Here is a 26,420-nt window from a genome sequence, read left to right as displayed (position 1 = left end):
TCCAAAAAAATTAAAATCTTTTAAAAATTCCATTGATTATTTTTGTTTTTAAAACTAAAGATTTTGTTTTTCTGAGAATAGTTTTTTTTTTTTTATTATTAAATTTTCTAAAAAAAGTACCAATAAGATTGAATCAAATTTTTAAAAATCTTTTTTTCATGTTGAACTATAAATATCAGTGAGAGATGGGAAATAGATTATCACATGTCAAAGAACTTTTTGACAAATTAGACAATGGAGGAAAAGGGTATTTAGTTCTTTCTGATTTAGTTAGAGAAGATATTATGATTCCTACTGTCTGTCATTCACCAGTTATGATGTTTTTAGTTTGATTTTTTATAATTTTTTAGAATGTATATATTTATTTGATATAATTTTTTTTTTTTTAATATTTCATTATAAGAACTTAACTTTTTATATTCTCAAAACAAATACATCAAAAAAGAACTAATAAATAGTATGATTCAGGAGGAGATGGGAAATTAACATTTGAAGATTTTAAAAGATTAATAGATAATGTTCAAGACCTTCAAAAAAGAGCAGAAGAAAAAGAGAAAGAAAAAATTAAAGAACGTGAAATAAAACAAGTTTTACCTAAAATGAGACTTGGAGATAATTCAGTTGATCCAATTACTGTTAGTAAAACACCAACTCTTCTTGAAAGTAAAGAAGGATCTACATCAAATTTAAATTCACAAATAGTTTCAACACCTTTTTTAACTCCATCACAATCACCATGTCCTATGTCTCCAGTTAATTCAAATAATGGTAATTTAGTACAAATACCACCTAAACAAATTATTAAAGGAGTTTCACAAGGGATATCATTAATGTGGTCATTATTTGATAAAGAAATGAAACATCAATTTCTTGGAGTAGTTGCAAATGATCAAAAATGTAAAGCATTTAATAGATATCTTTTTAATTTAATTGATACTAAAAAATGTGGAAAAATAGATATTGAAGATCTTGAATTTATGTTAGATGTATTAAATGATGATGGAATAACAATTGAAAATATATTATGTGAACTTCCAGAATGTAAACCACAAACAATTTTTGAAGAAGCAAAAATATTATTTGAAACATATAATTATGAAGGAAATAATTATCTTGGAATGGCAGAATTTTCATTATTAGCAAATTTAATTACAAAAAATTATAAAATGAAAGCAGAAGGAAATGATATTAGACTTGTAGGAAGATATGAATTACAAAGAAAATTAGGAGAAGGAAGTGAAGGATGTGTTAGATTAGGAATTAATAGAAGAACAGGAGAAAAAAAAGCAATTAAAATATTTTATAAATCAAGAGGAATTAATTTAGAACATCTTGAAAATGAAATTGCATCATTAAGAAAATTAAATCATCCTAATATTGTTAAATTAGAAGAAGTTATTGAAAATGATGAACAATTATATTTTGTAATGGAATTATGTCTTGGAGGATCTTTAGCTGAACATGTAGCTATTTCACCATTTAGTATTCCAGTTGCAAGAAATTTTTTTAAACAATTATTAAGTGGAGTTAAATATTGTCATGATAATGGAGTTATTCATCGTGATTTAAAATTAGAGAATTTAATATTAGATAGAGATGGAATTAATTTGAAAATTTGTGATTTTGGACATAGTGTTGTTGTTATTTCTGATTGGGATTTTGTTGAATCAGCTGTAGTTGGAACATTATATCATATTGCACCAGAACAATTACAAGATCATTGTTATAGAGGAAAAAAAGCTGATATATGGAGTATTGGAGTTATATTAGTAAGAATGTTAACAGGAAAATATCCATTTTATTCAAAAGATCCAGAAGAAACAATTAATTTAATAAAAAATGCAGTTTATTCATTACCAGACAATTTACCACCAGATATTCAAGAACTTATTTCACATATTTTTGTTATTGATCCAGAACAAAGATATTCTATTGAACAAGTAATTGATTCATCATTTGCTAAAAGTGATATTGTTATGTCATTATCATTTATTAAAAGAAGAATTACAATTGATCCAGTTATTGTAACAATTGATAATGCATGGAATTTAATGCATTCTATTCTTGAAAATAATCATGTTATGTGTAAAAGAAATACACATACATGTTATTCAATGTATTGTTATCAAATTCAAACACAAATGAAATTTGTAGTAAGTTATAGAGTAGGACAATCACCAGGATCAAATGCATATTTTGAATTTTTAATGACTGATGGTGGAGGAATTGATTTTAGAAATTTAATGGATAATATTAAAAAAAGTTTTTTAGAACAAGTTGATCCATTACATATTGAAGTTGTAGAAAAAAAATTAGATTCATTATTATTAGAAAGTAGTCAACCATTATTATCTAGTTTTAGAAGAGCATATGAAGAAAGTGTTATTAAAAGTAGAGTTGGTGTATTATTATGTGGAAAAAGTGGATGTGGAAAAACATCATTAGCACAAAGATTTTTTAGTAATAAATTACAAGTTGGAGAAATTAGTCCTACTAAATATTATACTAAATATATTCATACAAATAAACCTATTGTATTATATGATGCTAAAGGAATTGAATTAAGTACAGAAAATGGTTTTTGGGAAGAAACAAGAGGATTTCTTGATGCACATAAAGGAATTGATCGTATTCATTGTGTATGGTATGTTATTGATGCAACAACATCAAGATTTGATATTACAGACGAAGAAATTTGTAGAACATTATTTGATATTCCACTTATTATTATTATTAATAAAGCAGATTTAGTTAGTGATGAATCATTAATAAAAATGAAAAATAAAATTGAATCATTTAAATTTGAAAAATGTGTTGGAGTTGTTGCTACTGTTTCTTTAGCTGAAGAACAAACAAAAAGAATTAGTACTACAAAATGTACTAAATGTCATAGTAATGATATTTATATATTTATTAAAGAATGTGTTGTATTTTGTAATAATTGTGGTTATGAACAATCAATAGTTACAAGGCCTAATATAGATGAATATGATAAAGTTATTGAATTAACAATTAAACTCTTACCTGATGCAATGAAATCAGGATTTGTTTCAGGACAATCATTATCAATAACACATAAAATTGAATTAAGTAAAAGAATGATTAGTGATTATCATTCACAATTAGGAAATGATAATGATCTTGAATTAAAAAGAGTTATGAATTTATTAACAAAATTAAATAAATTATGGGATCTTGAAGATTATCATTCTGTAAAAATTGCAACTAAAGTTATTCAAGATTTTTTATTAAAAGGAGTTGTTGGAACTTCTGTTGCAAATTTCTTTGGAGATACTCCAATTTTCCAACCAGATCAATTTACAGCAATATGTATTGTTTGGGTACAATGTTTAGTTGATTTACACTTCTTAATGATACAAGAGATACTCAACGTAGAAAAATTAGAAAATGTAGATGCTGTTATGCAAAAAATAATGGAACAAGCATTTTGTAAATTACAACAAAATTATGTCAAAGGAATTGAAACTGATTTAGTTAAAAATGGATTAGATGCAGTTTTGGTAAAGTTTTAAATAACAAAGAATAATTATTTAAATTGAGTATTATTATGTTTCTAATTTTTTTTTTTTTTTTCAAATGAAATATAAAATTAAAAAAAAAAAATTAAATAAATTTTATTTTTATTAATGATTGATAAATATTTTTTACTTAATAAAAAGAAGTATATAAATATTATTTAATATACAATATCAATGTAAGATGAATTGGAAATTAACAACACTTATTCTCATTATGAATTGTTTTAATAGTAATTGATTGATCTTCGGTAACAATATTTGACTCAAAACAATTTGTTTGAAATTCTTTATATTCGACTACAGTATTTGATTTCATTCGTTGAACAAATTGTTGTGCAATGAAAACAAATATTTCTTCAATATTCTTTCCATTCACTGCACTACATTCAAAATACCTTAATGATGGATAAGTAGCTCTAATAACTTCAATTGGAACTGTCCTTGCATTTGATAAATCTGATTTATTACCTACTAAAGCAATAATTGGATGATTATTATCTTTTTCCATTTCACTTAACCAATATCCAACCTATATTTTATTAAATATTATTATTTTCTTTTATCAAAGACTTTTTTTTAAACAAACCATTTCAAAAGATGTTTTATCAGTTAAATCAAATACAATAATAGCTGCATGTGTTCCACGATAATATGATTGTGTAACACTTCTAAATCTTTCTTGTCCAGCTTTTTAATATGAATATTTTTATTAAAAAGAAAAATAAAATCACTTTACTATAACAACAAACCAGCATCCCAAATTTCCATTGTAATTTCCTCTTCATTAATTTTAATTACTTTTGTTTTTAAATCAACACCAACTGATGCAGTATATATTCCATCAAATGTTCCTTGTGTAAGACGTTGTAACATAGCAGTCTTACCAACTCCTGACTCACCTATTAATAAAATTTTAGCAGTGGTTTTACTCATTTTCTACGTAATTTTCGTGATAACTTTTCAAGTTCATTTTTTATTTCTCTTTTTTATTCAACTTAATTATTATGTTATTTATTTTGTGTTATTATTTTTTTTTTTTTTTTTTAAATACTACTTTTATATAGTTAAATTATTATTATATGTTTTCATTATTTTCAGTTCTAGATCTATTAAAAAGGAAATTTTGAATAATTAAAAAATTGTTAGAATTATTATTTTTATTTTTCAATCTATTTATAGAAAGAAGAAAGGAAATAGAAAAGAAGTAATAGATATACTCTTCTTTTTAACAGGTATGAGAGAAATATTTGAAGAAGGAATTATCAATAAAGAATAGTTAATCAGAATAAATTATTTTTTATTAATATTAATTGAAATGAAAGATAAATTAGAAGAAATGATTGAAGAAAATGTAACCAGAACAACTCTAAAAAGAAAAGTGTGAAAAGAGTAAAAAATTTTAGAAAAAAACTAAAAAACATAAAAATGAGTCGTGTACGATCAAATACACGAACAAGTAGTTCTGATATATTAGAAACAATTGCAACATGGACAGAAGAAGAACAAAATATTCTTGAACAAAATATGATAACATTTCCAGCAGAAAAATATACAGAGTTTAAACGATTAGCATTATTATTAACAAACTTACCTACAAAAAGATTGAGAGATATTTCATTAAGACTCCAATTTATGAAAGCAAAAGAAAAAACAATAACACTAAGTTGGGATGAATTTATTAAAACTACATTATCTCCACGACCTAAAACAGAACGGTGTAGAAGAGAATCACCTACACATTCAGTTAAAAATTCACCACGTTCACCTCGATCAGCACGTGATTTAATGGAATCACCATGTGAATCACCTAGATATAAAAAACCTATTAATCAAAGAGCTAAATTATCAAATCCAACTACACCACTTAATAGTTGTGGAAGTCCTATTATTACTCAACAAACAATTTCACAACAACCAAAAGACATTAAAAAAATTCTTGAAGAAAATGAACGAATTATTGAGAAATTAAAAACAAGTGTAGGAATTAAAACAATTGATTTTAAAGATTTAAAAGAATTTTATTTCAATTATAATACAATAATGGAAGTTTCACAAGCAATTGCTAGTCCAAATATACTTCCTAGAAATTCATTTCAACCAATTATTATTTCAGAAAATGATTTTAATATACAAAAACCAAAACAAACAACAGGAATTTCATTCCATATTCCAAGATTAATAATTCCAAATGATAGAATAAATATATCTCCAAGATCACAAACCGTTATTCAACAACCAATACAAATGTATCAAAATCCATCACAACAAATATTTTATATTCCATCAGCAGAAATTCATACAACAACTATTATTCCACCACAATACATGAAATCTCAGAATATTAATAATACATGTTCAATAGTTGATTTAACAAACCAATCAAATCAACAACTTCAATCTACAGAAGGATCATTATCAATTGGAGATATAGAAGATTGTCCTAATGAAGGGGTTAATTCTTTTATTAATGGGAGTTATGGGTTGACAATATCGTCATTAACCTCACAATAATGTAATTGTTAATTATTTTGGTTCTTACTTGTTATAAATTCTTTAAAACACTTATTTTAAAAAGAGAAAATAATAAAAAGAACTTAAAAATATAATAGAAAGATATGGAGAGAGATAGATTCTCTAATAGAAATAATGAAAGAAGAGATAGATATAATGATAGATTTGAAAGAAGAGAAAGATCATATGATAATTATAATAGTCACGAAAGAAGAAGAGAAGAAAGATATGAATATAGAAGTAGATATGAAAAAAGAGAAGAAAAAAAAGGAAGAAAAGAAGAAGTTTGATATTGGTTAATTAATAATAATATAATAATATAATAATAAATATATAGGAAATTAATGATAAAGAAACTATAATGCAACAAATTGAAAAAGAAAGAAGAACTGTTTTTGTTCGTGGATTAACAACTGAAGCATCAAATGAAGAAATTAAAGAATTTTTTAATCAAGCAGGAGAAGTTGTTCATGTTGAACAAGTAATTGATACAACAACAAAAAGATCAAGAGGATTTGGATATGTTGAATTTAAAAGTATTGAAGGAGCAATAAAAGCAATAGAAATGAGTGGAATGTTTTTTAAAGAGAATTCACCAATTTATGTAAGTGAATCAAATGCACAACAAAATAGAAATACTATTACTGTTACAAATACACAATTACAAACAAATAGAATTAAAGTAAAAAATATGAATAAACAATTAAGTAGAGAAGATATTGAAAAAGTATTTGGTATTGCTGGAAAAATTATAGAATTAGAAATTAAAGAAGAAGAAGAATCAAATAATGTAATGATTGAATATGATACTATTAAAATGGCAAAAAGAGCAATTGAATTATATGATGGAAGATCATTTGGAAATATGAAATGGGAAGTATTTAGTATTTGTGAAAAAGGAAATGATATAATTACAAATGAAGATGAACAACTTCTTGAAAGTAAAAGTAAAGAAATATTACTTAAAAGAATTCAAGGTGGAACTAGTACTTTATTTGGACAAGAAAATATAAATCATTATAAAGCATTATTTGTACAAAATGTATTTATTCAAGGAAAAGAATCTATTGGATTTGAAAAAGAATTACGTAATGATATTTTAGAAGAATTAAAACAATATTGTCAAGTAAAAGATGTTATTATTGATTTAATTCATCCAAAAGGAGTTGTTTATGTTTTATGTGAAACTGATTTAGATGCACAAAAAGCATTTTCTGTAATGCATCTTCGATGGTTTAATATGCATTTATTAAGGGTAGAATATTATCCTGAATCTAAAATTCCTATTGTTCATCAAAATTAAATTTTAATTTATACATATTTTTTTGGTTTCAACTTTTTTTTTATTTTTTCATTAAAATAATTGTTTTTTATTTTTTATTTCTAAAATAAATATAAAATATTAATTAAATAATAAAATTTAATAAACTTAAAAAAAATACGGAAAAAAGAAAAGAGTTACTAAATAAATGAAGAAAAAAAATAAAAAATAAAAACAAATATTTTAGGAAAATTATTTCAAATAGATGTTTTCTGTTTTATTTTCTCTTTTTAACGATTTTCGGAAAAAAAAAATAAAATAACTTAAAATACTTTTCTCTGTCTAAATTCAATTATTTAAATAATTAAAATAGAACTGAACTTCCTTTGTTTTTTTTTTAATGCAACCATTTACACCATGTGATCAAAGTGTATTGTATGTAACTAATCTTCCATTAAGTTGTAATGAATCTTTACTTAAAGAATTCTTTTCAGTTTGTTATATTATTATTTTTTGATTATTTATTTATTTATTGAGGGGTCAGGTTTCATTTATATTTCAAAATAATTTGGTTTATTGTTTATTTATTACTTTAATATTTAGTAAGAAAAACTAATTAGAAAGAAATATGATACTATTATGAGAATTACTATACAAACAACAAATCATGGACTTATTGCTTATATTCAATTTGCTACAGATCATGGTGTTACTAGAGTACTTGAACAAGGACCTATTATTATTAATAATCAACAAATAAGAACAGAAAAGGCTAAAACACAAATGACATTATTTTTTGCTAAAATGGGGAGTTCAATGACTCAAAAACAATTTAAACAAGAATGTGAAAAATTTGGACAAGTAGAAGAAGCTACAATTATTTTTGACCGAGAAACAAAAAAATCTAAAGGATGTGGATTTGTTAAATTTGTTTATAGAGATGATGCAGTTAGTTGTTATAATGTTTGTTTATTTTAAATAAATAATATAAATAATATAAATAATAATTAAATAGTATCATAAATATAAAAAAATATATATTGTTGAATGGGCAAGATCACCAATTCATCGTGCAAGTCAAGCTGATAGATATACAATTTTTATTGGGAATTTATCAAAAAAACAAGCAAATCAAAAAATTATTGAAAGTAAATTTAAAAAATATGGTAAAATAGAACGTATTACTGTTATTAATCGACCAAATGAAACTACTGCTTATGCTTTTGTTAAATATGATAATACTTTATCTCCATCAGAAGCTATTCAAAAAGAAAATAATAATGTTTGGGATGGTCAAATTATTGTTGTAGAATTATCTGAAAATACAATTCCAAATAAAAAAGATTTTTCTCATCATTTTCAATCATTAAATTCAATAACAATTAAACCTATTATAACTGAATCTTCTAAAGATAGAAATAATATTATTCCTATTCTTACTTCTTTTAAACAAAAAAGAGATACTTCAAAAAGAGATTATACCTCTTCTCATATTTTATATTCACCATCAGATTCTTCTTCTTCTTCTCAAAGTTCTGATCAAATTTCTCCTTCTATTCAATCATCATTAACTAATTCTCCTTATAGTTTTTCTCCATTATTTATTTCTCCACATCATACTTCTCCTCAATCAAATTCACCTCATACTCTTTCACCTCATACTCGTTATAAAAAACAACAATTTCCAATTCAACAATTCAATTTACAACAAATGTCTCCAATTCAACAATCACCAAAATCTGTTAGAAAGATTCAACAAATTCAATCTCCTCATCTTCCACATAATCTAAATCAAATACAACCAAATCGTTCTGTTCCTAATCTTGTATATCAAGATATATCTCATACAAATATTCCACAACAACTTCATCGACAGAAATATCATCTTGTTGATTCTATTAAAACTAGATCCCTTGATATTACAAGTTCCAATGATTCAGAGTATGAATTTGATACTACTTCAGATCCAAAGAAAATAAATTCTAATGAAAGTATTACTGAATTTAAAAAAGAATTAAGTCCTAAAGATGAAGAATCTAAAACATTAGATAATTTGAATTCTCTTCCTGACATTGCTTTTTCATCATCATTATCTCATGACTCATTATTAGCTGATGCTATGGAAACACCAATGCAAAAACTTCGTCGAGAAGATGATTTTGATATGGAATCCTTCATTAGAAAATCTTCTTTTTTTACTGATGAAGATTAACTTATCATAGCTTGATATTAATATCACTAATACTTATACTTAATCACGATCTTATTTATATATCTTTCCATCGTCTTTAAGTTTTTTTTACTTACTACTTATTCAACATCGTTTTTTATTGAAATTAGAGTTTATTTTTTTTTTTAAATCATATTCAAAAATTACTTTTTATTCAATTCTTGTTTGTTTAGAAATAGTTTTTTATTAGATAATACTGATTGATTTTATCTTTAAAATGATTTCTAAAAGTATCAAAATAATGTAATTATCATTTTAAATTCATCTTTTGTTTTAAATTGTAAGCAATAACTCATGGTGAGTTATTGTCATTCTTTTTCTCATAGAAAAAAAAGAATAGAGAGGGAAATAAATAAAATTAATTGTTTTCTTGTTCAATTATAAAATTAAAGATAATCTTATTTCACAGTTAGAAAAACCAGTGAAAGTTCACAAAATACTTCTAAGTTCTTATTTTTCTTATAAACAAAACATAATTTAGTGGTACCTTTATATAAATTAAGACTTCTTTAAAAAAGATTAACAATTAAAACAACTCCATAGAAATATAACATCTAAAACATTACTAATTTTGTTGTTTTTTTCTATTCTTCTTAAAAGAAATCATCAAAATCAAATTCTGAACAGATTTTACTATTATCAATTGGTTTTTCTGACTTCTTAATTATATCTTCTTCTTTTGTTTTATCTTCTTCCTTCTCTTCAAATAATTCATCTATTATTGTTGTATCACCACTTTTTATTTGTTCCTTATGTTCAGTATCATTTTCTTTAATGTTATTTTCTTTAGAATTAATGTTTATGATCTTTGAAGGTTGGTCATCTTCAATAATAAACCCATCACTATCCCCAGTACCTTCCTCTTTATCTTTATCTAATACATGAAATTCTTTTGTCGATTCAATATCCTCTTGTTTTTTAATATCATCTATTCTAATAGGTTTGACTTCTTTGCCATCTAATAAATCTTGAATCCTTTCTTTATTATTTTCTTGTATCTTATTGTCATTGATTTCTTTTATGAGTCGTTCAGTGTGTTCATCGAATTGAACTTTTTTCATTGTTGGTCTTCTTCTTCCTTTTGGACCCGATACAGTTCTTCTACTAATTTTACCATCATGTCGAATTTCTATTGTTTCTTCATTATCCTCTTCAATTTTCTGTTCTACTGGTTTTGGTCTTATTGGTGTTGGTCCTCCCATGATTGGTTTATTCCCAAAAATCCCTTCTAATTTAGTTTTTGTTTGTGTTTTTGTCATTTTTTCTGTTTTGGTTTCATTATCACTAACTAGTTTTTTCTTTGGTTCTTCTTTTGTTGAAAACAATGCTTCAATTTTACTAGATACCTTACTTCCTTGAATTTTTATTTCTTGTTTCTTAGTTTCTTCTTCAAAGATATTTTCTATCTTCTTTTTAGATTGGTCTTTCTTTTCTTCTTGTTGTTTGGTTTGTTTTATTGTTGTATTGACATCTTCAAATAACTCATCAACTTGTATTGTCTTTGTCTTATTTTTCTTTTTTTCTTCTTGTGGGTTAGAGTTATCATCAAGGGAGAACAAGTCATTAATTTTCTTTGTTTGTCCATGCTTTTTAGTTTCTTCTTTCTTAACCTCTTTTGGTTGACTACCCTCTAATAAGTCCTTTACTTTTATTTCATTTGTTGATACTTGTTCAGTATCTTCTACTTTTGTGTCTCCAAATAAATCATCTATTTTTGTTTTTTTGTGTTTATTCTTTGTATTATTGATATCTGAAATGATCTTTGGTTCTTCAAATAGATTGTCAATGTCTATTTTGTGGTGTTGTTTAGGTTCTTGTATTTTTTTAGTTGAGTCTTTTGTCTTTGATTCAATCTCAAACAAATCATCAACTATCTTTTTTGAGTTTTGTTGATGTTGAGGTGTTACTTTTTCATTATCAGATGGTTTTGTTGGTGTTTCAATATTAAAGATATCATCAATTTCTTTCTTTTGTTTGTTTGGTCCTTTTTTGTCTTGATTTGTTTGATTCTCTGTTTTCTTTTCTTGAGTGTTATCATCTTCAAAGAGATTGTCAATAGTCTTCTTGTGAGACTCCTCTTCGGTTTTAACTTCATTCTTAAGAACTGTTGATCCAAACAATGGATCATCTGTTGTGGGTGTTTTCTTTTCAACTTTATTTTCTTGAGATTTAATGGTATACTCTCCAAAAAGATTATCAATTTTTGGTTTATCTTTTCTTTCTGATATTTGTTTATTCTGATTAGTCATAGTTGGTTGAGAGTTGGATTGAATTCCAATATCTTCAAATAAATTATCTACTTTTATTTCTTTCTTAGTAATCTCTTGTTTTGATTGATTGTTTTGAATTTTGGGTTCTTTTTTCTTTTCTGAAGATAGTGGAGTTGTTGTTGGCTCTTCTCTTTTGGTTTCAGGTTGGTTGATTATAACATCACTAAATAAAGGATCTAGATTCATTTTAGTTAATTCTTTTTTTTCTTCTTGAATATTCTCTTTCCTTTCTATTGGTGTTTGGGTTTTGTTTTGTTGGGAGAAGTCAAGTTCTTCATTAACATCATTAAACAAAACATCAATCTTCTTATTCTTTTTTGTTGGTTTCTTTTCTTTTGCTTCTACTTTCTTTTCAAGTAATAAATCAATAAAATCTTCTGATGTTTTTTTCTTTTCATCTTGATGTTGAGTTGTGTTTGTCTTAGTTTCTTTTTTTGTGTCAAGTGAAGAAGCTAATATTTCTAAAACATCAACATCTTCTTTGTCATCAAATAAATTTTCAAATTCAACTTTCTTCTTCTTTTCTTTTACTTTTTTTTGTGAATCTTCTTTCTTTTTTTCTATTGTTTTTGTTTTAAAATCAACACTTTCATCATCGAAACTTAGTATATTTGATAATTTATTTGAAGTAGTTTCTCTTTTATGTTTTGATTCTATTAATAATTTAGTTACATCATCAATTTGTTCTTCCTTCTTTTCAGATTCATGTATTTTGTTATTTAGTGTTTCTTCTTTCTTTTCAATTTTGGGATTAGAAATGATTGTTGGTGAATCTATGTTATCTCCTGGTTGTGGTAATCTGAATCCTTTTTGTTTAATTTCTTCTATAATTGATATTTTCTTTGTAGTTTCTTCATCTTGTTGTTGTTCTTTTGAAATTACTTGAATTTCTTGTTCTTGTTTCTCAGAATTGATTCTTGGTGAAGATGATAAAATTGGGTTTCCTGTTGAATCAATATGTAATGGTGGTGGTGGTGGAATTTCTCCAGTTTTAATTTCTCCAATTTGTGATACAGAAGTAGTTATTTGATTTGATTCTGTTGTATTCTCTTGCTTATGTTCTTGTTGTTTAGATAATTGAGGATATCCAATATACTCAATTTCATCAACAAAATTCCTTCCTTCATTGATATTAATTCCATTAATCATTTGAAGTCCTTTTTCAAGTGCAATTTCAAATAATTTGTCATCTTCAATATCTTTTATTTCTGTACTTCTTTTTTTATCATCTTCTTTGATTTCATATTCAGCTACTTTATTTTCAAGATATTGAGATTGACTAATATATACAAATTTATCTCCTGTTGATCGAACTTGTAATTCAAGGAGATTGATATTTTTTGTTGCTTCTTGTATTTGGGTTGTAAGTTGATTACAAGATTCTAATATTGTATTATGGATTCCTTTCATGTATTCAAGAAATTCTTTGTCATTGTCTAATGTCCATTCACCATTATGAATAAAATCTATTACATTTCCTTTCCCTTCTGTTGTTGTCATTCAAAATTATTCTTTTTTGAATTTGAGTTCTTTTGAAATCTTGAAAAAAAAAAGATTTTGATAATGAAAACATTCACTTTTTAGTGAAGAAAATCAATAATTTTAAGATAAATACATTAAATTGTAACAAAAAGAAAATACAAAATAATTTACTTACAACATTCAAACCATCGTTTCTTTTCATCAGTAATTATTGTTCCATCATCTTTAAAACAAATTGATTTTTCAGTATGAGCTTTTCTCATGTGTTGTTGTAAAGTTCTTTTTAATACAATAACACCACATTTTGGACATTCAATTCTTTCTTCTTGATATTTTTCTTTATCCATACCATGAATTGAAGAAATATGTTCCCACAACAATTCTTCACGATTAAATGTTTCATAACAATTTTCAAATCCACAAACAAAGTCATTCTTTTGATGTTGTGCAGCACAATGTTTAAATAAATGAGAAGGATATTCAAAAGCTTTAGTACATCCTTCATAAGGACAACAAAATGCTGCATTTTTATTTCCAATTATATTTTGATGTTTTTCTTTTACATGAGCAATAAGTTCACTTTTCATAAAAAAAGAATTATTACATCCATAATATGTACATTGATATGTTTGATTTGTTTTATGTGATTCAATATGTTTATCTAAATATGATTTTGTTGTAAAACATCTCCTACAATTCTCAATTGGACAAATAAATTTTTTATCTCCTGTATGAGTAACTGAATGTCTTCTTACTTCTGCCATTGTTCTAAATTTTTTTCCACATTCTGGACATGAATATTTCTTTGAATTAGGGTCATGTATTCTTTTATGAGAAACTAAAGCACCATTTGTATTGCATTTATGACCACAAACAGAACAAATATAATTCTTTACTTCTTTCTTCTTTAATTTTTTGTTTTTACTTTTTATTATTGGTTTTTTTTCATTTTCATTATCTTTATCACTTATAGTTGAAATATCTTCTTCTTTTTCATGATGTTGAGATATTGGTGTTTGTGTTATAATCAAAGAATTATATTCTTCTTTTTTTGGTAGTGAATGAATCTCTTCTTCGAAAAGATTAGTTGTAATTTCTACTCCATCTACAATTGTTGTTTTCTGCATCTTGTGATATGTTATATGTTTATTCATTTCTTTTTATTTATTAAATATCTTAGGTCTAATATAATGAATTCTTCCATAACTTCCATTTAATTTAATTAATTTATTTTAGGGTTGGAAAAGAAAAATGTTTATAGTTCAGATATGTTCAACACATTAACCAAAAAGTAAACTAAGATTTCAAAATGAATACTCATTACGAATATATCCTTTCTTGTTTTCCAGAACGTATTAAAGAAATTAATGAATTTTATAATATTATTTCTTCAGTTTGTAATATTTATTTATTTTAAAAGAGATTTACTCATTATTTTAAGGCAAATAATTTAGGAGAAACTATTTTAATTCATAGAAATTATGATGATGATTCAATTATGATTATTAAAGAATGTTTAAATGGAATATATTGTCATAAACTTATTCAATTTAATCAACAATTAATATCATTTATTCGTATGATAAAATCAAAACCATTAATCTCTATTTCTCAAATTATTACAAAAGAACATATAAAAACTGGTAGAAGTAATAAACAAACACTAATTATTTTAGTTAATGATTTTGAAAAAATTCTTAAAGATGAACAAATTCAATATTTCAAATATTTACAATCATTTTGTGCATTACATAACATTATTATTCATTTAGTTTACTTTTCTTATAATCCTTTATCAACTCAATTAGGTTATCATTATAAACGTATTGTATTTCTTCCTCTTTCACTTGAATCAATACAACATGTTATTTCTATGTCAATTCAAACAACAAACGTTGATATAAAAAAGAAAATTATGATATTTGTAGAGAAGTTATATTGGTATAATCCTTCAAGATTATTTATTATTACGTCTTCATTTTCATTTTTCGAATATCTTCATTCTAACCCAAATGCCACCGATAATTCTCTAAATTCTTTTTTTAATACAATTATTCAACCTTTATGTATTGGTCATAAATTAATTAAAGAAAATATTGACTTAATCAATAACACTTCATATCATCTTAATTATTTATTATATATTTCATTTAAACTCTCTTTAAATAATTCTTGTTCTTTAAAAATAAATAAAATATATTCAGAATATACATTCTCTTGTCCTAATCCTTTACCATTTGATATGTTTATTCTATTATTCAAATCTGCAGTTGATGATCATTATTTTATTGCAGCTCAAACAGATGTTCCATTTATAGTTAATTCTTATAAATTAATAATAACACAAAACCAATTTGATCAAATAGAAGATTCAATCTTTGGTCATCAGAAACTTGAAACTGATGCATTCTAATTCAATTTTTTTCATTGTTTATATTATTTACTTGTTTAAAATAATATAAAGTATCTTTTACTATTTCATATTTTGTTAATAATTTGCATACTTTTTTATGTTTTTTTTTTATCTCTGTTTCTTTCTAGTTGATGGATGAATAAATTTGTTTATATATTCTACTCTTAATGTATATTCTTATTACCCAAAGAACTTTATTCTATCGATATTAAAATAATACATTTTTATTAAGTTATATTTTTCATAATTCTTCTTCACTTGGATTATTTTAATTTCATAAGTGTATTGAAACTGATAGATTTAATACTTAAATTGGTTGTTAGTAAATTAAAGAATAACACAAACAAATTGTGTAAATTTCTAATGAATTATAAATGGAGTAAATGTATATTTATTATTTTTGATTTTTAAAGAATTTGATAATGACCCAAAGAATGATGATAATTTACTATTAAAAACTTATCCTAAGTATTTGTCTTTCTTTTTTATTATTTATGAAATTGAATAAGCATAAAAAATTACAATAAATGTTTTTTTTTTAAATTTTATTCTGATATATTATTGTTCAAGTGATACAATGATTAGATATATAGTATTAAATGAAATATTAATATTGTTTATATAATTTAATTCAGATGTATTTAAGATATAGCATATTAGTATTGAATATAACGTTATTAGAAAGTCTTTGATAATAATTTTTCTTTGAATTATTTCTTATGGTATTGTTATTTTTTACAGAAGTCTATTAACAAATTATTTATGTTAGAATCAGTTATGATGATATTGAAAGAATTATATCATTCCTTATCTTGTAAATTATATGTTACAAGGGTATTCTAATTTTAGTTAATATTTCAATGATAATACTTTTGAAGTGGGTTATTTGAAATAACAATAAAACAAAAACAAATCTGATACCAATTGAATTACTTTTTGCTCAAAATAAATATCTTATAATTAAATAACAACATGTTTCATATGATTTATTCTTACAATTTAATGTAACTATTCGGTTATACAAATAATGAAAAATAATCAGTGTTGAAATTGAACATTTTAATCTAACAAAATTCAAAATGTTCTAATTACATGATTATATTCTAAATAATGTTTCTAACAAGTATTGTCCTTCTCAATCTATATAGATTAAAATAACTACTAGACCTTTTAACCATTTAAAGACTTTTGTAATACTAAAAGTTTGTTAAAATGAAATTTGTGTATTTTAAAGAAGTTTCATTGTTGTTAATTGTTTTAAATGCTATGTTTCATTGTTAAATGATTAACTATAGATATCATTTTAAATTAATCAGTGTTTTTGAATTATACTAGAAAAGTTAAAATGTTTTATCCATTAATTATCTCTTCTTTTTATTAGTCTAATATTTACATTTGTTCTTAATCAAATTATAAGAGAACCTTCAGAGGAGTTAACTTAAACATTCCAATACATTATTCAATTTTTGTGATCACTGTCTTTATCTAAAACTTTTAGTCATAAATTAATACAAACTTATACTTTAATCTTAGAAGTAGTTTAATAAGATTGCTACAAAATAGTAGCTATTTCGTAATTGTAAATCATCCAAGCAGTTTGGAGACAACTTCTCAATGAGAAGTCTAAAGAATTTCATATGAACATATTTTGTACTTTTTATTCAAGAAACACTTAGCTGTATTAAACTGTGGTTAGGTAATAACTTAATTCTGGTTCCAGGATATGCTTATGTGATTTAAAAGATTGAATAAAGTATTACAAAGTATTTATTTCTTTTTTTTTAAACTCCAAATAGTCAAAAGAAAAGTAACCCAAGTTTCATTTTTGGTATTGTAAAGGGTTAGTGGTGAGTTGATACCAGAAGAAATATGTTATTGTTTGTATTAAATTACAAATTTCTGATAAACAACAAAACTATAAATTTTTGTTATAAGGAACAGTAAATAAGTTTTTGATTTATAAGATTAAGAAAAATCATCTTAAAATAATCAAAGGAGAATGCAGTCAAATATTATATCACCAACAATAATAAATGAACTGCTTTTAGAGGTAAGTGCATTAAAGGAACTCCTTCCATCGAATTTAAAGAAAATTGTTACAGAGATTAATGACTTTGGAAGAGAAGTAAATAATTGTAAACCACCTGACTTTCCTTGTTCAACTAGTGTCGGAAGTATTTTGTATAGGTATTGTATTGGAATTGGAACATTAATAATAATATCTCAGAATTATCTTAATTGTCATTTAAAAGATGAGATTGAATCATTATTATCTTCTTCTTCTCCAAACATTAAAGACATTGAACTATACCACACTGAACTACCTAACCAATCTTATGACCTTATGATTTCATTCCAAGAAGGATTCAATGGATGTAATAAAAGAATTATTAAAGGTGATCATATTTATAATATTGTTATTCCTCGATATACTCTCCATCCAACATCACTCAGTGTAGGGGATGTTGTTTTCAATATTACTGTTTCACAACAAAGTAATTATTGTGTTTTTGATGACATTTTATTTGTTACTGTACACCCAACATTTAATAATCCTTTTATTATCGTAGAACTTCCTGATGGTTCTTCTCATAAAATAGCTGCAAAACACATTGAGCAGTTAGGTAGTGTTGATATAGAGGGATATCCTTTTAGGATAGCTGCAGTTTTCCAATCTCCAAAACAGTTATTATCTTCTGCTTTATCAGGATCATTACAACAACACACAGGGAAATCTGCGGTATTACGCAATTGGGATGTGTCTTTATTTAAAACCTCTTCTTTATTAAAACAATCCTTAGTTGAGAAGATCTTAATGACATTTAATGTTCAAAAGACTGATAGGATCGAATCATTTGAAATTGCAGAAGACACTGCTTCTGTTGCATTGAAATATATAGATCACAGTTCAGCTGTAACACTTAGACATGCACTCAAATACCCTAATCAAACTTATGTCATTCCTCCCTTAACAAGTAATAAATCAATATTCATTTCAACATTAACACCAACAAATGTTATTCGTGGAGAGATATGTGCAACCCTTCCAGTTTTATGTGAAGGGGGAATAGCTGAAAATGAACACTTACATATCAAGGTTGAAATACCACGAGGAACCCTTGCAGGAAGTACTGTTATAAAGAAAGAACAAGGAAAAACTTATGTGTTACAAGTTAATGAAATACCATCAGGTTATTATCGTAGTGGAGATGATATCATAACAAGTGTTGAACTACCAGAATTTGGAGCTAAAGCTGCAAACCAAGAAATTACGATTTTTACTTTAAATCGAACAGCTGTTAATCTCCATGGTAATTTGAGTAAAGTAATGAGAATAGTTGGTGGTGGTGTTCCTTTGAATAATGGGTATGGAGATCTTGTTGTTACTTTTATTCCTAAGGCACAAGTATTGAAAGAAAAAGAGTACTATCAAATAGCTAAGTACTGTACTAAATTCACAATATTCCATCAAGATTACATTATGAGGGAAAAACGATTTAATGATGGTAGTATTATTCCAAAAATTTATAGGATCCCAAAGAATTTGAATGTTACTTTGAAGAAAAGGAATTATTTCGTTCGTTTTCCATTAGATGGAGATGTTAAGAATGGAAGACCAACTGATTTGATTTTTGAGGTGATTCCAAAGGAGTAATGTCTTAATAAAATAGTGTTTTTGTGGGAAAATAAAGTTTTTATTCTTTTCATTTTTTCTAGTTGTAAGAAAAACTAAATTAAGGAAATAAAATAAATTAGAGAAGAAAGACCAAGGTATTAAAAAGATGCTACTTTTCTTTACTTAAAGGTTTATTGGAAAATCTAATAAGAAAAAGAAGAATTTCATTAAACAATAATCAATTATATTATAGAAAATCTTTGTTAAAGTAGATAAAATATAACAATATAAAAATTAATTATTCTAACCAACTTAACATCTATAATTACTTATATACGATTAAGTAATACAGTTAAAACAATTTGTTAATTAAATATTCTATATATTTAATAAATGTCCTCAGGAAGAATAGATATAGTTGTAGATTATTTTTACAATTTATTCTTGTTCATTAAAAATAAAAAGAAAAGAAATAGAATTTTATATACAATACAAAATTTTATAAAATTAGACTTTGAGATATCTAATCAGTTTATTTCAGTAGTTCAAGAACTAATTATATTTTTAGAATAAAAGCTTTAACTAAATAAATGGTTACTTATTGGAATTTCTGAATTCAATAAATAAATTAATTAGTAGCCTACCAAATTGAATGTATTCAATATCTAAGTTATGTTGAAGAAATTATTATTCTTTCAAAAAAACTTTTAATTAATGATACAAGGACATAACCCTGACAATTACAAACTTTTAGTGTTATTAATTCTAAGATGAGCAACAAGGAGAGGAAAGATAACGTTTATTTTTAATAAGATATATTGAAAAAGAAATGAAATATGAAACATTCAAAAAAAGAGAAAATGAATAAAGAATTATTGAAATAAAATCACATTATAGTTTAATGATAGTATAATATAGTATAGAATATAAATGAACTATTAAACTAGAGAATGAGTGAAACAGAAAACAAACCACAAGTCACTCAAGACAGTGAAACAAGATCGAATAAGAATAAAGAATATGAAAAAAGTAAGGAAAAAAAGAAAATGGAAGAAGAAGAAGATAGCGAAAGTGAAAGTGAAAGTGAGAGCGAGAGTGAAAGTGATGATCAAAAAGAAGTTGAAAAAGATAGTGATACTACAGAAAAAGATTCAAATAATGGAGAAGAAAAAGAAGAAAAGAAGGAAGTATTAAAAGATGTTGAGAGAAAAGAAACAATTTTTGAAATGATTGAAGAATTTCCACAACAAGAAACACTAGAAGAAGTACTTGTAAAATTGAGTAATATTAATTTAAATGAAGAATGGATGAAAAAGGCAGAAAATCAAGTACTTAAACAAAAGGCATTGTGTTTGTTTTATGAAAGATATCCAGAAGCAGTGTCTGAAGTTATGTTTCCATTTGAACAAATGATTAACAAAGCAGAAAATAAACCAGATGAAGTTCAAATGGAGATATTAAAGAAAATAATAAATTCAACATTCATTGTCAGAAAAAATGAAACAATAATGCTTATGGGAAATGTTAATACATTACCAAAGAAAGAAGACTCAAAAACAATTGGGAAAGGAGATAGTGAAATTAGTAAAGAGAGTAAAGATAATAAGGATAGTAAAGAATATAAAGATGATAGAACACGTAAAAGAAAAGGAAATGATGAAGGATATTCAAGAAGAGATGAAAGAAATTATCGTGGAGATTATCGAAGAAATAATAGTAAATCATCAAGGAGTAATTCAAGAAAAAGAGATCGAGGAGGAAGACATTGATAAGATATTCTTTTGTTAATGAAATTATTATTGATTTATAATTTTTAGAAAGAAAAAAAAGGAAAAAATATAATTTATTTAATTACATTTTTCATAGATTGAAATGTCACAAAAGAAAATTGAAACATTTGACGATAATTATAAATTAGAAGTTCAAAGTTTGGTAATTAAAAATGAGATAATAAAATTATATTGAACAATAAAATTAACAAATTATAGTTATTAAAGCAAAATTACTAAAAGTTGAAGCAAATGAATGTGATCCATATGGAGTATGTAAAGTTGGAAAAGTTAAATATCGTACAGAAACAGTTAAAAAAACAATAGAACCACAATGGAAAAGTGAACCTATTATTGTTGATATTGAAAAAAATATGAAAGATATTGTTGTAAGTGTTAATAGACATGGATATGTTGGTAATAAAATTGAATTAGGAAGTGCACGTATTTTATTATCAAGATTAGGAAATGATGTTTCAACTATTCAATGGTATGATTTAATTCAAAATAATGAAAAAGTTGGTAGTGTTCAATGTAAATTTAAAAGACAAAAAATAGATAGAAGTAATGAAAGTATTTTAAATGATGAAAGAAAATGGGTTGATTTATTAATACAAATACATAATGTTATTGAACCAACTGAAAGAAAAATAGATAAATCATTTCAATATTATATGGGAACAATTGATAAAAGAAATACAATAATAGAAAAGAAAAATAATGTTATTGGACCAATTATTGGATTTATTAAAATTATAATGGAAAATCCAATTAATAATATTCATCTTGGTCAAAAAGGAATAATTCAAAATAAAATTCCACCTTCATTAAATTGTAGTAATGATATTTGGACATTATTATTTCCAAATGGAATGACTATTTCTTTAACACCAAGAAAACCAATTTTTCTTCCATTATTTACTTTAAATTTATCAAAACAAATGACATATTATGTTTTTCTTATTAGTGATACAAAAATTCAAATTAATGAACAAATATTATATGCACCAATTGCAATTGGATTTGTATCATATCATCCTTTTTATGAAATTATGAGAAGAATGTTATTATCTATTTATGAACTTTGTCCAACATTTTCAAATCAAACAATAGATTTATTAGATGGAAGAGATGATTTAATAAAAATGACAATAACACAATCATCAAGAACAACTCAACAATCAACATTACTTAAATCATCTTCTACATTACATTCTATAACATCAAAATATCAACCAATTATTAAAGGAATATATGAAATTATGTGTATTGAATATCTTGCATATGGAGGATATTCTCGTTATAAATATAATAATTTAAATATTGAAATAAGATTACCAGTAAAATATTCATTACCAATATTTAATACATCTATTTATCCATTATTTTCTATATTTAATGTATCAGGAATGACAACACTCTTTTTACTTTTAATGACTAATCTTAAAATTGTAATTTTTTCATCTCATTTATCTTTATTAACAACTTCTATTGATAATTTAATTTCATTACTTTATCCATTTCCTCCAACACAAAAAGTTTTTGCTATTCTTCCTTATAAAAATCTTAATGTTTTATCAGGAAGTGATACATTTATTGCTGGAGTACCAAATGAATATCGTGAAATAGCAAAAAAACAATTAGGAAATGAAGAATATATTGGTGTTGATTTAGATACTGGAATTATTGAAATGAATGTTAGTAAAGAATTATTAGAATTTCCTGTTGACCTTACTGTTGATTTACAAAAAGATTTAAATGATGCTTTTAAAGAAAAATATTTGAAAATGGATCAATTAGGAAATGAACCTTATGATGATAGATATTTTTTAACTGCTACTAATTCATTTAATCTTAAAGTAAGATTAGCTTATTTTAAATTTCTTACTAAATTATTAGAAGGTTATGATGAATTTATTAATTATGTTTGGGTTGCTGATAATGAAGTATTTGATTTTGATGTTTATTCATTTTTCTTAACAAAATCTTTTGATTGTGAACCATTAATCAAACACTTTTGTGAATCAGGAACATTTTTAGAATATATTAAAGAACAAGGATTTGATAATGTTTTCAGAGAATGGATTTCAAATAGAATTTTTAATTGTTCATTAACAGATCTTTTTAATTTCTATATTAAGGCAAAACGAATTACTAATATTACACCATCAAATCAACCAGTAATAAAAGAATTAAAAGATATTAATGATTTTAATCTTGATTGGGAAGATTTAAAAAAATTAAAACAAAGTGAAAGTAGTATTCGTCTTACAAAACAAATGCAAAAAGATAAAAATTATTGTAATGAACTTGATAAATTTAAAATAGAAAAAGAAAAACCAAAAGAAAAACATATTTGGAATGCAATTTTTGGTAGATTTGTTGATGATATTCAAACAAATTCTTCTCCAGATATGGAAAAAGTTTATCAATGTGCAAGTAATCAAGCAGGAAGACATTTATTATTAAAAATTTTAAGTTCTCAAGCTGATAAAATGAAATCAAAAGGTTGTCTTGAATTTGAATCTTATGATAATCTTCTTCAATTAATGAAAACACTTGTTGCTTATTGTAAAAGTGATAAAGATATAGAAACACCATTAGGAATTATTGAAGTTGCTACAAAATATTGTTATAAAAAAGATATTATTACTTATAGATTTCTTATTGATGATATTGGAATGGCAGAGATATGGAATAATAAAAATATATGGTATAGAGCATTTAATCAAAGTATGGTTAATTCAAAAAAAGAAATATATGGAAAACTATATTCATTAGAATTACCTACAATTTGGAAAGGATGGAATCAACAACAACAAGCAAAATATAGAGAAAAAGAAGAAAATGGATTAGTTACAACACTTCATATGATTGCAAAAAATATGAAAATTATTGGAGTATCAAATAAAATTATTTATGATGTATTAGAAGATTGTGAATGTAATGTGCATGCATCTCCTGAAATTAAATCTATTATTTCAAATGTTATTAAAATTATTTTAGAAAATGATTCTTCAATAATTCATTAAATTTATTTTTTAATTTTGATTCTTCTTTTTATCTATTGTTATTATATTTTTTAATTCATTTATTATTTCTTTAACATTTCTTCCTGTAATCATTGAATGAATATCAACTCTCCTAACAATTCCTTTATCATCAATAATAATTGTTGCTCTATTTGATACTCCTATTATAGAAAGTAATCCATAACTTTCTGTTATTTGATGGTTTACATCTTCTATTAATTCAATTTCTATTTCTCCTATTCCTTTTTCATCTTTTCTTGAACACATTCTTTTGTGTTCTTCTACTGAATCGACTGAAATCCCAATTACTTCTGTTTTTAATTCTTTAAATTTATCAATATTTTCACTTATTTCTTTGATTTCTTTTGGACAAATTCTTGAAAAATCTCTACAATAAAATGCAATCACATGATATTTCCCTTTCTCTTCCTTCATTTCATATTCTCTGATTTCTCCTTTATAATATGATTTCCCTCTTATTTTTGGTGCTTTTTCTCCAACTTTGATTCTTGTTCTTGTGATTGTTTGATACATTTCTTTAACTCTTTTTATCATTCTTCCTTCTTCTTTACTTTTTGTGTTCATATTTCTTTCTCTTCTTTCTTTTTCAATACTTGTCTTTTCATCTCTTTTATCTTCTTTTCTTCTTATTTTATCTTCTTTATTTCATTTATTATATTCTTGAACGGCTACGAAAAAAGGAAATAAGAGAAAAAGGAAGAGAAATGATGAAAAAGAAGGACATGAAAGAAAAAAAGTGAAATTAAGAAGTAGAAGATGATGAAAAGAATAAAAAAGTTGAGAATATAAAATGAAAGAAGATAAAAAGGAATAATTCAAAATGAGAAAATAAAAGATGAAAAGAATGATGAAATAAAGGATGCATTTTTTTATTATAGAAAATAGAAATATGAAATAAAAGGGCAAAATATTTTGCATCAATAAAATAATAGTTTTTATTATTTTGCTCGTAAAAAAATAAAAAAAATAAAAAAGTAAATTAAATAATCATTCCATATTCATTTATATTTGTCTATATTTTATATCATTTTATGATCAATTGTTATGAATTATAAATGATTTAGAAATTATATTTGATTCAATGTATGTATACATTATTATTATTATGTTATTATTATTTTATTTATGTATTTTATTTTTATATATTTATGTATTTTATTATTATATTGATTTCTATTCTTATATTATATATCATCATATTATCTATATATTTTATATTTATCATATTTTATTAGTTTGATATTCTTATTATTTATATTTTATTTTATATATTAACACACTTCTATTTATATATATTTTCTTATATATTAATACATTTCTTTATCTTATTTTCATTTTTATATATTTTTATATTTTATATCTTCTTTCTTTTTATATTTATTATTATTTTATTTATATTATATTGATTTTATTTATCTTTTCATTTATATATTTTATTTATTATTATATCATTTCTCTTATTATTTCTCTATTATTTATTATTATTTATTTAATTTTTATATCTTCTATCTATATCATATGAAATTATTATTTATTATTTATTACATATTATATATTAATCATATAATATTTATAATTGATTATATATTATCTTTTTCTTCTTTTCTCTTGTTTTTTATATTATTTTATTTTTTATTTGAATATATTTGTTTTTGTATTTTTGTATTTATTTTATTTCTTATTTTTGTGTTTATTTTATTCTTATTTATCATATTTATTATTTATATTATGTTATATTTGATTTTATTAATTATATTAATTAGTAATTTATTAATATAAATATTATGTTTATTATTTTATTATTTATTTATTTTTATTATTTATTTTATCTTTTCTTATTATTCTTTTATTATTTTATGTTTATTATATTTTATTTTTATATTTCTTTTTCTATGTATGTTTTTATTATTTTTATTTATTATATATATTTCTTTTATTCTTATTCTATTATTATTTATCTTTTTTATTTATTTTATTTATTCGATTGTTTAATAAGAAATATATTCAATTTTATTATTTGTTTATTATTATTATTTATTTTTATTTATATATTGATTTGATTATTATATTTGTATTATATCTATTTTTATATTTATTATTATTTATATTTTGTATTATTATTTATTATTATTATCATTTTTATTTTTATTTATCATTTTGTATTATATTATTCATTATTTCATGAATTTAATATTTATTATGAAATCATTTATTAATCATTTCATTTTATAATGATATATTATTTAAATTATTTTGTTATATCACATTGATTATTC

At 23.6% G+C, this 26,420-nt stretch overlaps 12 protein-coding genes across 12 annotated transcripts, besides 51 other annotated features; 8 read left to right on the top strand and 4 right to left on the bottom strand.

The window, feature by feature from the left end:
* The first annotated feature begins 81 nt into the window (after positions 1-81).
* Positions 82-116: a sequence feature (AT_rich).
* Positions 117-185: 69 nt separating this feature from the next.
* Positions 186-3,533, top strand: EDI_251310 (uncharacterized protein; the record flags this gene model as incomplete). Its single annotated transcript, XM_001734063.1, has 2 exons — positions 186-326; positions 459-3,533. The coding sequence occupies 2 exons, from the start codon at positions 186-188 to the stop codon at positions 3,531-3,533; spliced, it is 3,216 nt and encodes a 1,071-aa protein (XP_001734115.1).
* Positions 332-402: a sequence feature (AT_rich).
* Positions 3,162-3,189: a sequence feature (AT_rich).
* Positions 3,528-3,705: a sequence feature (AT_rich).
* A 27-nt stretch (positions 3,706-3,732) lies between these two features.
* Positions 3,733-4,472, bottom strand: EDI_251300 (GTP-binding protein YPT1, putative; the record flags this gene model as incomplete). The annotated part of the gene is made up of 3 exons (XM_001734062.1): positions 3,733-4,068; positions 4,126-4,226; positions 4,289-4,472. The coding sequence occupies 3 exons, from the start codon at positions 4,470-4,472 to the stop codon at positions 3,733-3,735; spliced, it is 621 nt and encodes a 206-aa protein (XP_001734114.1).
* Positions 4,070-4,095: a sequence feature (AT_rich).
* Positions 4,228-4,267: a sequence feature (AT_rich).
* A 36-nt stretch (positions 4,473-4,508) lies between the features above and the next one.
* Positions 4,509-4,584: a microsatellite.
* Positions 4,510-4,650: a microsatellite.
* Positions 4,651-4,657: 7 nt separating this feature from the next.
* Positions 4,658-4,704: a sequence feature (AT_rich).
* A 119-nt stretch (positions 4,705-4,823) lies between these two features.
* Positions 4,824-4,851: a sequence feature (AT_rich).
* Positions 4,852-4,964: 113 nt separating this feature from the next.
* On the top strand, positions 4,965-6,050 carry EDI_251290 (uncharacterized protein; the record flags this gene model as incomplete). The annotated part of the gene is made up of 1 exon (XM_001734061.1): positions 4,965-6,050. The coding sequence occupies one exon, from the start codon at positions 4,965-4,967 to the stop codon at positions 6,048-6,050; it is 1,086 nt and encodes a 361-aa protein (XP_001734113.1).
* A 104-nt stretch (positions 6,051-6,154) lies between these two features.
* On the top strand, positions 6,155-7,353 carry EDI_251280 (splicing factor, putative; the record flags this gene model as incomplete). Its single annotated transcript, XM_001734060.1, has 2 exons — positions 6,155-6,334; positions 6,388-7,353. 2 exons carry the CDS (start codon positions 6,155-6,157, stop codon positions 7,351-7,353), a joined length of 1,146 nt encoding a protein of 381 aa, XP_001734112.1.
* Positions 6,259-6,335: a microsatellite.
* Positions 6,347-6,386: a sequence feature (AT_rich).
* Positions 7,346-7,433: a sequence feature (AT_rich).
* A 1-nt stretch (position 7,434) lies between these two features.
* Positions 7,435-7,552: a microsatellite.
* A 109-nt stretch (positions 7,553-7,661) lies between these two features.
* Positions 7,662-7,683: a sequence feature (AT_rich).
* Positions 7,684-7,809: 126 nt separating this feature from the next.
* Positions 7,810-7,845: a sequence feature (AT_rich).
* A 105-nt stretch (positions 7,846-7,950) lies between these two features.
* On the top strand, positions 7,951-9,523 carry EDI_251270 (RNA-binding protein, putative; the record flags this gene model as incomplete). The annotated part of the gene is made up of 2 exons (XM_001734059.1): positions 7,951-8,274; positions 8,327-9,523. 2 exons carry the CDS (start codon positions 7,951-7,953, stop codon positions 9,521-9,523), a joined length of 1,521 nt encoding a protein of 506 aa, XP_001734111.1.
* Positions 8,287-8,325: a microsatellite.
* Positions 8,331-8,353: a sequence feature (AT_rich).
* Positions 9,524-9,653: 130 nt separating the features above from the next.
* Positions 9,654-9,696: a sequence feature (AT_rich).
* Positions 9,697-10,134: 438 nt separating this feature from the next.
* Positions 10,135-13,311, bottom strand: EDI_251260 (major antigen, putative; the record flags this gene model as incomplete). The annotated part of the gene is made up of 1 exon (XM_001734058.1): positions 10,135-13,311. One exon carries the CDS (start codon positions 13,309-13,311, stop codon positions 10,135-10,137), a length of 3,177 nt encoding a protein of 1,058 aa, XP_001734110.1.
* Positions 10,774-10,817: a microsatellite.
* Positions 11,506-11,567: a microsatellite.
* Positions 12,114-12,165: a microsatellite.
* Positions 12,322-12,387: a microsatellite.
* Positions 13,312-13,460: 149 nt separating the features above from the next.
* On the bottom strand, positions 13,461-14,447 carry EDI_251250 (zinc finger protein, putative; the record flags this gene model as incomplete). Its single annotated transcript, XM_001734057.1, has 1 exon — positions 13,461-14,447. One exon carries the CDS (start codon positions 14,445-14,447, stop codon positions 13,461-13,463), a length of 987 nt encoding a protein of 328 aa, XP_001734109.1.
* Positions 14,182-14,255: a microsatellite.
* A 57-nt stretch (positions 14,448-14,504) lies between the features above and the next one.
* Positions 14,505-14,528: a sequence feature (AT_rich).
* A 74-nt stretch (positions 14,529-14,602) lies between these two features.
* Positions 14,603-15,706, top strand: EDI_251240 (uncharacterized protein; the record flags this gene model as incomplete). The annotated part of the gene is made up of 2 exons (XM_001734056.1): positions 14,603-14,686; positions 14,735-15,706. The coding sequence occupies 2 exons, from the start codon at positions 14,603-14,605 to the stop codon at positions 15,704-15,706; spliced, it is 1,056 nt and encodes a 351-aa protein (XP_001734108.1).
* Positions 14,647-14,712: a sequence feature (AT_rich).
* Positions 15,420-15,494: a sequence feature (AT_rich).
* A 205-nt stretch (positions 15,707-15,911) lies between the features above and the next one.
* Positions 15,912-15,948: a sequence feature (AT_rich).
* A 239-nt stretch (positions 15,949-16,187) lies between these two features.
* Positions 16,188-16,256: a sequence feature (AT_rich).
* A 35-nt stretch (positions 16,257-16,291) lies between these two features.
* Positions 16,292-16,338: a sequence feature (AT_rich).
* Positions 16,339-17,705: 1,367 nt separating this feature from the next.
* EDI_251230 (uncharacterized protein) lies at positions 17,706-19,361 on the top strand (the record flags this gene model as incomplete). Its single annotated transcript, XM_001734055.1, has 1 exon — positions 17,706-19,361. The coding sequence occupies one exon, from the start codon at positions 17,706-17,708 to the stop codon at positions 19,359-19,361; it is 1,656 nt and encodes a 551-aa protein (XP_001734107.1).
* Positions 19,362-19,594: 233 nt separating this feature from the next.
* Positions 19,595-19,625: a sequence feature (AT_rich).
* Positions 19,626-19,687: 62 nt separating this feature from the next.
* Positions 19,688-19,717: a sequence feature (AT_rich).
* A 55-nt stretch (positions 19,718-19,772) lies between these two features.
* Positions 19,773-19,832: a sequence feature (AT_rich).
* A 440-nt stretch (positions 19,833-20,272) lies between these two features.
* Positions 20,273-21,091, top strand: EDI_251220 (uncharacterized protein; the record flags this gene model as incomplete). Its single annotated transcript, XM_001734054.1, has 1 exon — positions 20,273-21,091. One exon carries the CDS (start codon positions 20,273-20,275, stop codon positions 21,089-21,091), a length of 819 nt encoding a protein of 272 aa, XP_001734106.1.
* Positions 20,326-20,510: a microsatellite.
* A 21-nt stretch (positions 21,092-21,112) lies between the features above and the next one.
* Positions 21,113-21,176: a sequence feature (AT_rich).
* Positions 21,177-21,194: 18 nt separating this feature from the next.
* On the top strand, positions 21,195-24,123 carry EDI_251210 (uncharacterized protein; the record flags this gene model as incomplete). The annotated part of the gene is made up of 2 exons (XM_001734053.1): positions 21,195-21,249; positions 21,311-24,123. The coding sequence occupies 2 exons, from the start codon at positions 21,195-21,197 to the stop codon at positions 24,121-24,123; spliced, it is 2,868 nt and encodes a 955-aa protein (XP_001734105.1).
* Positions 21,270-21,318: a sequence feature (AT_rich).
* Positions 22,392-22,416: a sequence feature (AT_rich).
* Positions 23,549-23,569: a sequence feature (AT_rich).
* Positions 24,124-24,196: a microsatellite.
* On the bottom strand, positions 24,133-24,708 carry EDI_251200 (peroxiredoxin, putative; the record flags this gene model as incomplete). The annotated part of the gene is made up of 1 exon (XM_001734052.1): positions 24,133-24,708. The coding sequence occupies one exon, from the start codon at positions 24,706-24,708 to the stop codon at positions 24,133-24,135; it is 576 nt and encodes a 191-aa protein (XP_001734104.1).
* Positions 24,709-24,713: 5 nt separating this feature from the next.
* Positions 24,714-24,786: a microsatellite.
* Positions 24,787-24,817: 31 nt separating this feature from the next.
* Positions 24,818-24,989: a microsatellite.
* A 105-nt stretch (positions 24,990-25,094) lies between these two features.
* Positions 25,095-25,132: a sequence feature (AT_rich).
* A 105-nt stretch (positions 25,133-25,237) lies between these two features.
* Positions 25,238-25,309: a microsatellite.
* A 14-nt stretch (positions 25,310-25,323) lies between these two features.
* Positions 25,324-25,461: a microsatellite.
* An 8-nt stretch (positions 25,462-25,469) lies between these two features.
* Positions 25,470-25,644: a microsatellite.
* Positions 25,645-25,665: 21 nt separating this feature from the next.
* Positions 25,666-25,735: a sequence feature (AT_rich).
* Positions 25,736-25,764: 29 nt separating this feature from the next.
* Positions 25,765-25,869: a microsatellite.
* Positions 25,870-25,944: a microsatellite.
* A 6-nt stretch (positions 25,945-25,950) lies between these two features.
* Positions 25,951-26,118: a microsatellite.
* A 34-nt stretch (positions 26,119-26,152) lies between these two features.
* Positions 26,153-26,303: a microsatellite.
* A 1-nt stretch (position 26,304) lies between these two features.
* Positions 26,305-26,420: part of a sequence feature (AT_rich) that runs on past the window's edge.

Source organism: Entamoeba dispar, genomic scaffold, assembly GCF_000209125.1.
Source record: "Entamoeba dispar SAW760 scf_1105229457967 genomic scaffold, whole genome shotgun sequence".
Lineage (NCBI taxonomy): Eukaryota > Evosea > Mastigamoebida > Endamoebidae > Entamoeba > Entamoeba dispar.
The sequence above is the reverse complement of the archived record's forward strand: the minus strand, read 5'-3'. Positions and strand labels throughout refer to the sequence as shown.